General features: G+C 51.2%; 1 protein-coding gene across 1 annotated transcript in view; it reads right to left on the bottom strand.

The window, feature by feature from the left end:
* The window catches only part of SMARCC1 (SWI/SNF related, matrix associated, actin dependent regulator of chromatin subfamily c member 1), a 65,603-nt gene that overhangs the window by 24,704 nt on the left and 27,219 nt on the right, over positions 1–13,680 (bottom strand). Inside the window, exons 17-21 of the mRNA XM_039548743.1 lie at positions 12,831–12,984; positions 12,459–12,572; positions 10,677–10,736; positions 6,223–6,481; positions 4,825–4,986 (exon numbers count right to left, since the gene is read on the bottom strand). Coding sequence (XP_039404677.1) covers positions 4,825–4,986; positions 6,223–6,481; positions 10,677–10,736; positions 12,459–12,572; positions 12,831–12,984 — 749 coding nt within the window. The remainder of the gene's footprint in view (positions 1–4,824; positions 4,987–6,222; positions 6,482–10,676; positions 10,737–12,458; positions 12,573–12,830; positions 12,985–13,680) is intronic.

Here is a 13,680-nt window from a genome sequence, read left to right on the forward strand (position 1 = left end):
GCCCTGAGTGCCATGTCCAGGAATTCCCCCGACACCTCCAGGGATGGGCACTCCAAACCTCCCTGGGCAGCCCCTGCCAAGGCCTGAGCGCCCTTTCCATGCAGAAATTCCTCCTGATGCCCAACCTGAGCCTGCCCTGGCCCAGCCTGAGGCCGTTCCCTCTTGTCCTGCCCCTGTTCCCTGAATGAAAGGATGTTTCTTAGGTCAGGAAGAGGCAGATGGTTGTGAGCCACCACAGGACACCTCTCACGAGGGAAAAGCCACTGGGAGATGAGGAATCATCACCTCTCCAAGGCCCTCTTTGCCCCCGAATCAGCAGTATTCTGTTTCTGTGGAATTCTGTTCTGTCTTGCACATTATCTCCAAGAACACTGAGCCTTTTTTCTAACACAAAGAACTTGGAGCTGAGCTCTGCCCAAGCCCAGTGACTTCACAGAGAACTCAAATGGACTTAGGTCAACAAGGAAACCTGTGAAACATCTCCCTGCTAAGAATTCCCTGCGTTACCAAAGAGATGCAGAAGCAGCAGGTCCAGAACCTCGGCCATCGTGAGAGGAACAAACAAAGCTCTGCAAACAAAAGCAGAGTCACCTGCCTCAGTTTCAGCTCAGCAAACAGTTTAAGGTGCCCTCCAGACATCCCAGACTCCTTTGTTTTCACTGAGGCAACATACAACCTGTCACAGCCAGGCTGGAATATTAATATTTAATTGAGAGGAAATACACTGTAGCTGTGGAAATATCCTGGCTCTGGGTACGATAATGATGCTGTTATCCAAACCATCATTTACATTTCCCACAATAAATCAGGGCTGCACAGCCACCAGAGCTGCCTCTGCCCCTGCCTCACACAGCCTGGGGGCTCAGCAACAGGGGGGCTCCATGGGGAAGGCTGAGGGAGCTGGAAAAGCTGCTGGGGGAGCTGGAAAAGCTGCAGCAGCTTCAGTGTGAGCCACACGAATTCACCAGGAGAGGACTGAAGGGCTCAACCCCCCAGTGGTGCAGACCCAGCCACCAGGCACCTGGACACGCCCAAAGCTGAGGAAGTGCTGTGCAATCCCTTGGTTTAGGAAAGTTTCCATCACCTCAGAGTTCTCGCCCTGGAGAGCAGGAGGGAATCTCCCCACCAAACATGACTAAAATAACTCCCGTGTGGATGTGCCCTCCCTGTGTGTGGTTTTCCAGTGTGTGTGCTTGGGCGTGAATCAAAGCCATCCACAAAGTGGTGAATGTAACCCTCCACTGGAGCCCTTTACAGTGTAGGGATGCAGGAAATCAAACCACCATTCCCTCACTCACTGGCACAGAGCAGCTCCAGCCTGAGGCCCCCAGGACTGGTGGCAGTGGAAATACTTGTTGGAATCAGACCTGAAATGCTCAAGTAATTCCAACACAGCCCCTTCAGAGGCTGCCTCGAGGAATCAGTGTCCTTAACCACCTCTGGAAAGACATTAACAAAGACTTCCTAGAAATCATTAAATACCACAGGTGTGCTGCATATTCCCCTTCTCTGGAGCTCAATCCCAACCCGAAGAGCTGGATCCTCCTTTGCTCCCCTCAGGTGATTTTCACTGACACAGCTGCAGAGCAGCTCCAGTGATCTGTTCCAAAACCTGCACTGGGGCAGGACCTAAGAAAGGTCGTAGTATTTATTGTGGGGAACTGTCTTAGAACCTTAGAGCAGAGTGCCCAGAGCAGCTTGGGCTGCCCCTGGATCCCTGGCAGTGCCCAAGGCCAGGCTGGACATTGGGGCTGGGAGCAGCCTGGGACAGTGGGAGGTGTCCCTGCCCATGGCAGGGGTGGCACTGGACGGGCTTTAAGGTCCTTCCAACCCAAACGTTTCCATGACTCTATGAAAGCAGAGGACAGAGTCCACCACACTCACCACAGCACCTGAACCACTTCAGTCTCCTCGTAACTCCACTGAAGCCTCACTTTATCAACTTAAAAGGAATTACCACCAGCTTTTAGAAAAACTGACAATGAAGACTTAGAAGAGGAGATTCTTGGGTATTAACTTAAGCTCCTCCAATCTGTTCCAGTCATTTTCCCTTTTCACATTCCCTATTGACTATAATTTACTGATATTAAAGAGTTTTAAAATGATTATAGAGCTCTGACATAATTTTGTTTCTGAAATATAACAACTAATGAACTTTAATTCTAGTATGGAACCCTAAGCTGATACTTTTATTTATCCATAGTTGCATTTAAATATAAAACCAGCATTCTGTGATTCCATTACCTGAGGGACAGGACACAGGGAATGGCTTTGAAGAGAAAGAGGGCAGGGTTAGGTGGGATATTGGGAAGGAATTGTCCCCTGTGAGGGTGGGGAGGCCCTGGCACAGAATGCCCAGAGAAGCTGTGGCTGCCTCATCCCTTAAAGTGTCCCAGGCCAGGTTGGATGGGGCTCACCTGGGATAGAGGAAGGTGTCCCTGCCCATGGCAGGGGGTGGCACTGGATGGGCTTTAAAGCCCCTTCCACCCCAGCATCCTTTGATTCTATGACAATGTAACAGCCAGTGAGCTTTAATTCCCATCTGGAAGCCCCAGCAGATGTTTTGATGCCTGTGCAGCTGCGCTGAGGTACAATCCCCCCGGCGTCCGAGCACGGCCACAGCCCGCGGGACCCTCTCTGCCATGGACACTCGGGGTCCCCGTGCCCAGCTCAGGGGGGTGGGAGGCACCACAGATTGCTGAGTGACCCAGTTCACTCGGGCTGAGCAGCTCCCCCAGGGAGAACCATCTGCTCCTGCCCTCATTTACTCCATTAGTCACAGCCCAGTACAAATCGCATTAACGGCGCCGGGGCAGGGCTGGCCTGGAGCTCCCCACGCCGCTCCCTCAGGACGCAATGGTGGGGTGGGCACCTGCCCTGAGACCCCCACCACTGACGGGCACTTCAGAGTCCCCACTTCCAACCTGGGCCCAAGTTCTCCCAGAGAAAGGGCCAGAAAGGGCCAACCTGGCAATGGGGAAAACTCCCAGGGTGGGGCTGCAGACTCGAAGCAGCAAATGTGTTATGCGGGGACATGCTCAGGACAGGGGGAAATGGCCTCAGGACGTGCCAGGGGAGGCTCAGGGTGGCCATCAGGAGGAATTTCTTCACGGAAAGGGTTGTTAAATACTGGAAGGGGCTGCCCAGGGAGGTTTGGAGTGCCCTGGAAGTGTCCAGGGAAGGCCTGGCTGTGGCACTCAGTGCTCTGGGCTGGCGACAAGGCGGGCATCAGGCACAGCTTGGACTCTGTGACTTTGGAGGGCTTTTCCAACTGCAATGATCCTGTGAGGTCCTTAACAACCCACAGTGACACCTGTACCATGAAATATGGGAAAGGGGAACAAAGACTGGAAGAAAAATTTAACTTAAGCTGACCTTATTTTAAAACAACTATGAAATTAAACTCAGCCCCAGACAGAGGAGCACTGAGATTTGGTCTATAGTTCACTTGTAAATAAACCCCAAAGCCTTGTCCTTCCAGCAGAGCTTCGATGCCTGCTGTCAGCTCTGAGGAACAGGGAGCAGCAGATATTCCAGATGTTTCTCTTCCCTTTCCAGCACAAAGTGCACATCATCCCAAAGCACCAAGCTGCTCATGGCAAGTCTGTCCCACTGAGTGCAAAACTGAGAGATGTGACAGAAGGGCTGAGTGGTTTGTTTGCTTCTTTTCTATTTAAAAACTATCTTGGTGATTTAAATGGCATTTTGAAATCTCATTTACTGGGTAGTTGTGCAGTGGACATTAATGCTATAAATAGCAGTCTTCCATGGGTAGCAGTTGATAACTGAGGAGCACCAAACACAGTCCCTTGTGATCCCATCCCACAATCTGGCACCTTGCTCGTGTCTCTGGATGGGGTGACAGCAGGTCAGCTATGAAATGCAGGAGCACATCCCAAATGCAGCCTCCCGGTCGAGCTCCATCACATCCTGCTTAGCTTCACCCAAAGCCAGACGTGCCTTTACACGTCCAGTCACTAAATTCACTAAAATCATTTGTGATAAGCTGAACAAAGAAGGAGCCAACAGTGCTGAGAGGAAAACAACAGTGACAAGATGGTAGATCTGCACCCAAACGAGAAAAGCAAAGTCTGAGGAAGCCGTGGGTACAGAGTAAAGTGTCTGATCCTCCTGCTGGGGAGAGCCATGAGGGTCCCACAGAGAGGGGCCACACAGGGCTTCACTTCCCAGGGAGCTGCTTTGACACTCCAGAGTATTGAGGAACCAATTGGCACCAGCCAGGGTTTCAGAGAAGAGACTTAACAGCAGAATATTTGCTGAACATGACAGAAATGAAACCAGAGCTTGTTAACACGCACAGGTAATGCCCAGCAGAATTCCAGCACAACTAGAGCAGGACTGGATTATCATGTGCCAGTCCAGCACTTCATCAGAAATTCCTCTCCTGCTGCCTTCGCAGTGAGCAACAGACTCAGAGTGCCAGACTGACCTTAAAACCCACTGCCCAAACCCCTCAGCTTGCTTTGTCTTAACCCTGCAAAGGCAGCATCCTCCAACTGCTCCAACACCCCAGCTGATGGAATATCCTGCTCTGGTATTTTTGGTCAGTCCACTCTGTGCATCCCAAGCAACAGCATTTCCACACAGTGAGAGCAGGAAAACAAACCCCTGAAACTCAAGCCACTCCTGAATTCCTTAGTTCAGTGTCCAAGTCAATCCTGCAGTGAGCAGAACGACCCATCCCCTTCTCCACACCCACAACTTCCATCTCCTGCTGGAGGTGGACTTAGGGCTCATCAGGACTCAGAAGAGAACGCCCCAAGAAACCCCACCTGCAGCACTCCCCGGGGAGGGAGCACTCACCCATCTTCTCGGGCTCGTCGGGGCCGGTGCCGGCGATGCAGCTGCTCTCCAGGCCGTAGGTGGGATCCACCTTCCCAGAGGCTCGTGCTGCTTCCTGCACTTTCTTCACGTGGGCTTCCACCAGCTCCAGGGGGACCTCCTCTCTGACCCGGGAAAACTCCTCTGTGGGACAGGACACAGAAGCTGTGGCATTCTGGGGCTTTTGCAGCAAATTAGGTCACGTTTTCTCTGATCGGTGTGCAGGTAAACCCTGGGACAAAGGGAATTCTCAAATATCTGAGTTCCTTCCTGTCACATGACGTAGCTGATTTTGTCTTTCAGATGTGGCAGTAAAGAGTCTCCTTCCAATTATATAAATTTGTGTTTTATGTGGAAGAACAAGGAAAAATGTGAAAGGAACTATTTTATCAAGTGGACACATCCAGTGCTCACTAGAGACTTGAACCCTCCAGTGCAAGACGCACCTACCCATAACAGGAGGTGGAACAGGAGGTCCCTTTAAGGTCCCTTCCAACTCAATCCAATCTGGGAATTCTAGGATCTCTGGCAGATAATTTCCCACAGGTAAAACTGGAAGATTCACGCTGAATTTACCCAGAGCTGCACTGGTGACAGTGGTCAGAGGAACACCATCCACCAGGTGCAAACACATCAGGAGCACTGAGGGCAGAAGGGAACACCAACCATTCCCAGGCACTCAGTGGCCTCTTGGAGCCACTCCAACTTCAGAGTGCCTGGGTTGGGAGGGTCTGGAGCCCATCCAGTCCAGCCCCTGCCTGGGCAGGGGCACCTGGAGCAGCTGACACAGGAACGTGTCCAGGGGGTTTGGGATCCCTCTGGAGAGGGAGACTCCAGGCCCCCCCTGGGCAGCTGTTCCAGGGCTCTGCCCCTCCTCCATGGAAAGAGGCTCTTCCTCCTGCTGAGCTGGAACTTGCTGTGTTTTGGTTTGTGGCCACTGCTCCTTGTCCTGTCACTGAGCAGAGTCTGGGACCATCCTCTGGCAGCCCTGGGGGAGATTTGTGTGGATTGATGGGATCCCCTCTGAGCCTTCCCTTGTGCAGACTGACCAGGCCCAGCTCCTGCAGTCTCTGCTCATCAGAGATGCTCCAAAGCCCTGAACATCTCTCTGGCCCCTGCTGGATCCTCTCCAGCAGCTCCTTGTCCTTGTACTGAGGAGCCCAGGCAGAACTGCACATGATATTCCAGCTGTGCCTGACTGGGGCAACCTGGCTGCAACCTGGGGATTTCAGGAAAGCAGAACACAAACCTGGGAACAGCAGAGCTTTTCCTACATAAACAGTACCCCAATTTCCGTGTCTTACTCATCACTAAGGGCTCAGAACCCCTTTGGCAGGAGGGGCAGGCAGACACAGGGTGAGGGCCGGGGCTGTCCCGTACCGAGGGCGGCCTTGGCGGCGGCCGAGGCCACGCGCGGATCCACCACGGAGGCCAGGAAGGCCACGGTGCTCATGACGGGGTTGCCCGACTGGCTGAAGGGCACGGGCTGGTAGGCCAGGGGGCCCAGCGAGGCGTCCGAGTTCTCCAGGTAGGGATCCTCGATGGGCAGCCGCAGGAAGTGCAGGATGCACTCGTCCTGCGTGCGGCTGCCCACGTGCTCCGACACCTTGTTCCAGTCGTCCTTGTACATCTCCAGGGCCTGCAAAAGGCAAAACCAGCGGATACACACGGACTGCTGGGGAAAACAGCGCTGCTTTGGGCACAAAGACTTTCCATACTGGCTATTGTGGTGATGGAACAATAAATGGGGATCAGACAACTATTAAAGATCTTTTTTTTTCTGGTATCAAAATTATCTGCAGAAGAAATACGAGCATTTCCCTGGGGTATCAGTGACATGGATGCCACAGGGACCATCACATGAGTGGATGCTGTTACTGTATCAGAAAGGACTGTCAGAAGACTTGGGATTTACTAATATTCACACAGTAGGTGTTCCCCACCTGGCTTCCACAGAGAACTGAACCTGCTGTTCCTACCAAGTCTCACAACTCTTTAATTCCCATCACTCCCCCCTGAGCGCTCTTGTGTTCCCTCCCTGAACACAGGAAGCTCTTTGGGGCAGGAACAGGATTTATTTCTCACATATGGACCACCTGTGATGGCGAAATCCAGTCTATAGACCCAACAGATGTTATGGAAGTGGAAAAGCATCAAACCAATACACCAGGGGAAAAGAGGGAAATCTATCCCACATCCTGAGGCCAGGAGAGAGTAGCTCTCCAGGAGCTCTGCACCAGTGTGATTCCTGTTAACATCCAGGCTAACACATCATTACTGGGTAGATATGGCACCTGATAAGGTAAGAACTTCCAGATTATATCAAAGATGTAATTCTGAGTTTCAGTCATTTTTAAACTTCCTCAAGAAAAGTCTTAAAGCAATTTTACAGCAATGAGCTCCTGAAGGCCCTGTACTAGTTCCTGAAAAACCAACACATTAATCCTGTAAAACCCTCCAAGTCACAGCCTAATAAATTATTACTCCTTAACAAGCCATTTTTCTCCCTGAAAATCGTTTTAGTGAAGCATCTGGACAGTATAAAATAAATACTGACATATCCTGAACCATTAACTGTGACATTTTTGAGAGGATTCATGGTGCATTCACCCAGAAAAGGCAAAAAAACCATTTGAGATTCTGGCAGAAGATGCTTAATGTGACAATGGGTTTTCTCAAGTAAATCTCTCCCACAAGGCTGAGAACTCCCAGAAATCTCAACCTTCAGGGTCAGTCTCAACCTTCCAGACTGACTTAACTCCCAGAGCAAGGAGGGAGAACTCAGAGCTGGGCTGGATCTGCCAGAGGTCCCGGGGAGGACACACCCAAGGTGGGAGAGCAGAGCACAGAGGGACACGACGCTCCTGTGCTGGGGCTTTCAGCACTTCCCAGGGACAAGGGGAAGATCCAAAGTGAGCCACCAGCCTGGTGCCCAGAGTTCCCCCATCTGGGAAGGGCCCAGAATATGTAACAACTTCTATGGAACACCAAGGCCATGCTGGATGGGGCTTGGAGCAACTTGGGATAGTGGAAGGTGGGGTGGGGTGGGATGAGCTCTCAGGTCCCTTCCAAACACACTGGTTTCTTCAGGAGGAAAAGTGTTTCAGTATTTGTTCAGTTAAAACAGAACCTCTGAGAATTCCTCAAGGACAAAGTATCGACCTGAACGGGGCCCTCAGGCCCATCATGGCTGCAGGAGGTCAGCTGAGGTCATGAAAATGCTCCTGCTTGCAAAGATGTGGAAGCAAACTGGCTACAAGGACAGGTAATTCAATGGCAAAGCATCAGAGATCCAGCACGCCTCAAACTGGAGAAGCACTCCCCAGCCCCCTGACCCCAGAGGGTTTCAGCTGAAACCTGGCTCAAGTTTCTCTCTCACAGCCAGGTCTGGCTCCTTAACTTGGGTGGGGAGGGGGAAACCCCGTGTATCTCCAGAAAGCCTCTGGCTCCCTGCTCCTTCCCTGCCAGCAGCAGCAGTGGGATCAGCTGGGCAGTGCCCGACTGGGAACGGCCCCGAGGAGCTCAGCTGGGTGGGGAGAACACCCAGGAGCTGCTGAGACCCCGAGCAACACCACGAAGAGTTGTGAGAGCTCCATGGGAGGAGCCACTTGGCTTGGGAATGAACCTCGACAGCCTGGTCCCCACCATGGGAATCAACATTCCCCAGCCCTGCTGAGCCCTCCTGCTGCCCCTGGGATCTTCCAAGGGGGCTTTGAGCAAATGAGAGACTGCTCAGCTCAGCAGGTCACACTCGAGGGAGATACTGATTCTCTGCTCAGCCTTTACTCCCCTTTCCCTAACTGCATCTCTGGCCTCTCCATCCCTGTCTCCATTCTTAACCCCACCAGCACACGAGATCAGCTCTGCTTCTCAACCCCCAAATTGCTGCTTTCTGCTCCTTCTCCTTCCCCGTCTGTTGTTTTCCTGCCAGACAAACCCTCGCTCACAAGAAATGTCCCTCCTAAAAATAGCTGAAAATGCACTTAACTCTGCCTGAGCCGTGGAGACACGGAAGGGGCTGTGCAGGGAGGGTTGGTTTGGGGAGCAAAACTCTATTTCCTCCCCCAAATTATTCAGTCAACAGGCAGAAGGCCAATAATTATTTCAGATACGATTTATTATTTGGAACTTCACTGCATATCTATCTGCCCAAAGCTACCCTGAGGATTTAATTGGACTGAGCTGGCTTGTTACAGCTGAATTACTTATGCTTGAACTGATATACTCTTTACTGATTTATTCATAGAGCAAATCCATGAAAAAGGAGGAACAAAACCATTATTAATTTAAACTCATTAAATAGGATTGCAATCTCAAGATTTAGGGGGGGTTTTGGTTTATTTTATACACAGAGTATGTCACTGGATTATTTCATGAGGCTACAATGTGCAGTGTATGACCATAAGCTAAAAACACACCAACCAATGAATTTTAAATATAGTACTATTAATATTAAATATTTAAATAATACATTTAAATAAATAATAAAGGAAAGAAGTCAGGGTATCAAGGCATTAGCCTTGTTTCTCCCTACAAGAACACCATGGAAAACATCTGAGCTGTTTACACCCTAAAAGCAAAATTTTTCCATGTGCCAATAGAAAAGTATTGGCTAAACAGTGAATATCAACCTAAAATAAACAGAAATAAAAGAGAGATTTTGGCTGTTCGATGACCACACTCCATATGTGTAAAGGCTGAATCACAGCTGCTGATTTGGCACTGACACAGGCCCATCCTCCAGGCTTTTCCCTAGGAAATTAACTTTTCAATGGGTTTATTGACACATGGGAAGACAAAAAAGCTGAAACAACCAGGCAATTGCAGTTTGCTTTGAGCTCTGCAAGTAACACCCAACAAAAACACAGCCCCAAACTGGAATTCCTAGAACTAAAAATTACATTAAAGGAAAGAAATCAGCCATGCAGCCTCTCCATCAGGAAAATGTTCCCGTGAAAGCAAAACTGGGGAGAAGAGATTTTCTTTACAGGAAGTGGCAGCACTTTAAATTATTTCAGGCCACTGAGATTCTTCTTCTGCTGAAGCAGAGAGAAACAACTGCCCTGATGTGAGAGCCCAGAACAGGCCTCTGCAGCTCCTCGGGAGGGTTTCCATCCCCACTGCAATTCCAGGAGATCCAACCATCCCCGTGTGGCTCCAGAGCTTCACATGAAGCCACCTGGGGCCACCAGCCAGCAGCAGCTCCTGGAGCTCATTGGAAGGGACCTCATGGAGTCATCTCAGGGATTTTTTTTTGGTAGACTTCCAGAAAAAGCTCAAAGAACACCCCAAGTGCAGCTACAGGGAAAACGAGGAGGAGATGGACGGGATGAAGGAGCTACCAAAGAACTCCCCTTCTCAGATGCCTCAGCTGTTTCTCTACCAGTTCAACTTCCAAAATGAGCTGTTTCCCTAAGCTGTGGCATGGCTGAGGTCTGGAGTGATCACCAGAATTTCCAAGTGTTTATCTGAGTGCCAGGTAAACCTTTACCTGAATTACTTACCACTATTTGAACTACTTACATTATTTCCTACTGTCAGTGAGTCCAGCTGAATGAAAACACCTCTCTGCAGTGCAAAACCTGTTCTTGACTTATACAGAATTCTTAAATGCTTCATTTCTGGCTTGCAGGTCCAAATTAGAACTAAACCTTAAACACAGGCAGCCCCTCTCTCACAGAGATGCTCCTGCCATCTCTTTTTGGTAGCAACATTCTTGTAGCCATGATGGCAGTAGTCATCTAGCTCCAAAAAATGCACATGAAGATTTTTAAAGCCTGAACTACCCCTGCTGGTTTGGTTTCCTACCCTTTGGCTTGGCCTCATGAACTCACCTCTAACAGCAGCAGTGTCTCCTGCTCTGTCCATTCTCTGCCAGCACTTGCACCTTTACTCTACAAAAGACAGGAGGGGAAAATAAAGGTGAAACACAGGACTTGCACAAAACCTTGTAGAAGAAAACACTGAGGAGGAAAGGGGAAGAATCTGTTATTTGATCCACTCAAACCTCCCCCCTCCAGCAGCCCCTGTGACCCCGTGCAGGGGCTCATGTGATTTACCCCTCAGTGAAGGCACAGCTGGGGGTTACACATCCCAACTTCCCACCGTGCCTTCCCAAGCTAAAGGAAAGGAATCTGGCACATTTTCCTCCCAGTCATCCGTGCCTGCACACACAGCAAAGAGGATTTCCCTCAATAGTAAACCCCCTCTGAGTGCTGAATGCAGAGTGGGCTGTGCATGGTCCAAAATAAGTTAATCTATCTCCAAGTTCATCAGTAACTCAGCAGAGAAATAACAACTCTTCACAGGGGGATGAGCTGTGTGAGAAGGCAGAGTAGTTCCAGCAGGATCATCTGCACACCCAGCAATCACCTGCTCCAAGGGCTGCTGCTCCCCAATCTACACCTTGTGGTAAACTGCTCAGATTGGCTAAAAACCCCAAATTCATGGTGAAACTTGCCCTCCTGTGACACCATGACCCAGCACAAAAGCAGCTTGGGACCTGCTCCTAAGGAACATCAGCACCACTGGATGGCTCCGTGCTAGACCAAAAGGAAGAGGCTATTTAGGATAATAAATGTTATCTCCAGCTGCGTTTCAAACAGCTCATTAACCCACAGAGAACATTAATCAATGTGAGTCACCCAACTGCTGCTCTCCACAGCCAAAGCCCCCAGCACACAGAAACCAACCAGGGAAATCTGCCAACAAACCTGCTCCAGTTCACAGCTCCTGTGAACAGAGCCAGAGCCCAGAACCAACTACAGATTTATCAATTTGGAGAATATTTACACCTCCCCTAACAAGTGAAAAAGTCAATCCATCACAGGTGAGATGGAACCAGCTTTATAAAAAATACTCAGCTCTAGAACTGCTTTGGGTTTGTAGGGTTTTTAATGAAGGTCTGAAGTGGTGAACAGTGTTTAAACAGTTATTTCTTAGGTTTAAACAGTGACCTCTGAGGACAACGAACCAATGACACAGAATCAGCCTGATGCCACCCACGAGAGGCACCACCCAGCTCTGGGGATTCCCACTGGAGGCTGTGCTAAGGTAACGTGGCATTGCCACAGCACCTCCAGGGACACACAGGGAGCAGGGAAAGGCAGAACTTGTGGAATCAACTCATCACTGCAGCCGTGTCTCCCAGTCTAATGATCCTGTGTCACAGCCTGCAGTGACAGTGCCCCAAGGTCCCCTGCAACAGCCCCAGGACACCCAAACCCGTGGGAATCGGGGTCCCTGTTTGTCAGCCCAGAAACCCTGCTCAGACTGGCACACAGGAGAGTCAGTGATCCTGCTGGAAGCTCTCTGTGTCCTGAGCCATTGGGTGGTTTGCTCATTCGGAACCGTTCCAGCAGGGCATGCAGGAACACAAGGAGTTTGGGATCTGAAGGCTGGCAGCGTGCACTTGTCTGGGAAGTTGTCCATGTCTTTATCCCTATGAAATCAGAATTCCAGCACAACCTCCCAGCGCAGTGTCCTGCACAGGGGTGGAAGACATCCAAATCAGGAATGGGGGAGCAACACAAGTCACCTCTGTGACACAGAGTGGGGGACACCTGAGGAATGACAAAGCTCCCTGGCAGCTGTAGGGAGAATCCCAGGACACTTGCCTTGGCCAAAGTCTTTTTGGAGTAGATGTCTGTGCGAAGGCCGAAGTTCTGCAGGTCAGTTGGCTTCTCCTTGTTTTTCTCAGGAAAGCTCAGCATCTGCTGGGCAGCTGGAACCTGGGAACAAACGTTACAGGGGAAAGGGGAGAGGGGCAGGAATTCAAAGTTAATGTTCTCAAAAGAGCACAGACTGGCCAGAGAAGCTGAACACAAGCCCAAGACATTAAACCAAATCTCTGAGCAATGTGTGTGAGTAGTTCTGCACAGAACTGCCCCAAATGCTCAGCCCAGCTGGTCAGGAAGGGGACATTTCACCCAGCTGGGCACAGGCTCCTCTGCTGGACAGAGGCCAGGCACCCCCGGCCCTGGGCTCACCTGCGGGGTGCGGATGTGCAGGGGCATCAGCCCTGAGGGGGTGTCGGCCAGCACGTTGAAGTGAGGGGTGGGGGGAGGCCCCATGGCCATGGGGCGGCTCTCAGGATCCACCTGGTAGTTGATGAGCCCCCACTGCTCCAGGAAGGCGTGGACCCTGTGGAAAACAGGACAAATCCAACCTTTACCACCAAAGTTCCGCCTGTGCTTCGCGCAGGGGTGACAAAGGACAAAGCTGATGTTTCTGGATCAAACACAGACCCGGGAGCTTCTCTAGGCCTTCATTAATCCCAAACAGCAAAACGAATCCCAGAGCAGGAGCTCTGTGCACACCTGAGGGCACTTGAGTGTCATGTATGAACCAAAGCCTGACTCTGTGTCCAGTTCTGGGCCCCAAAGAAAGACCCTGAGGGGCTGGAGCGTGTCCAGGGCAGGGAACGGAGCTGGGAAGGGTCTGTAGCCCCAGGAGTGGCTGAGGGAGCTGGGAAAGGGGCTCAGCCTGGAGAAAAGGAGGCTCCGGGGGGACCTTGTGGCTCTGCACAAGTCCCTGACAGGAGGGGGCAGCCGGGGGGGTCGGGCTCTGCTGCCAGGGAACAGGGACAGGAGGAGAGGGAACGGCCTCAGGCTGGGCCAGGGGAGGCTCAGGGTGGACAGCAGCAGGAATTGCCCCATGGAAAGGGTGGCCAGGCCTTGGCAGGGGCTGCCCAGGGAGGCGCCCTGGAGGTGTCCAAGGAGCGCCTGGAGGTGGCACTCAGTGCTCTGGTGGGGATCAATCTCAGAAGGGTTTTCCACCCTCAGTTATTCTGTGATCTTGCTGATGCCTGGAAATGTCCAAGAGCTCCAAGCCCCAAAG

The sequence above is a fragment of the Corvus cornix genome, chromosome 2, assembly GCF_000738735.6.
Source record: "Corvus cornix cornix isolate S_Up_H32 chromosome 2, ASM73873v5, whole genome shotgun sequence".
Lineage (NCBI taxonomy): Eukaryota > Metazoa > Chordata > Aves > Passeriformes > Corvidae > Corvus > Corvus cornix.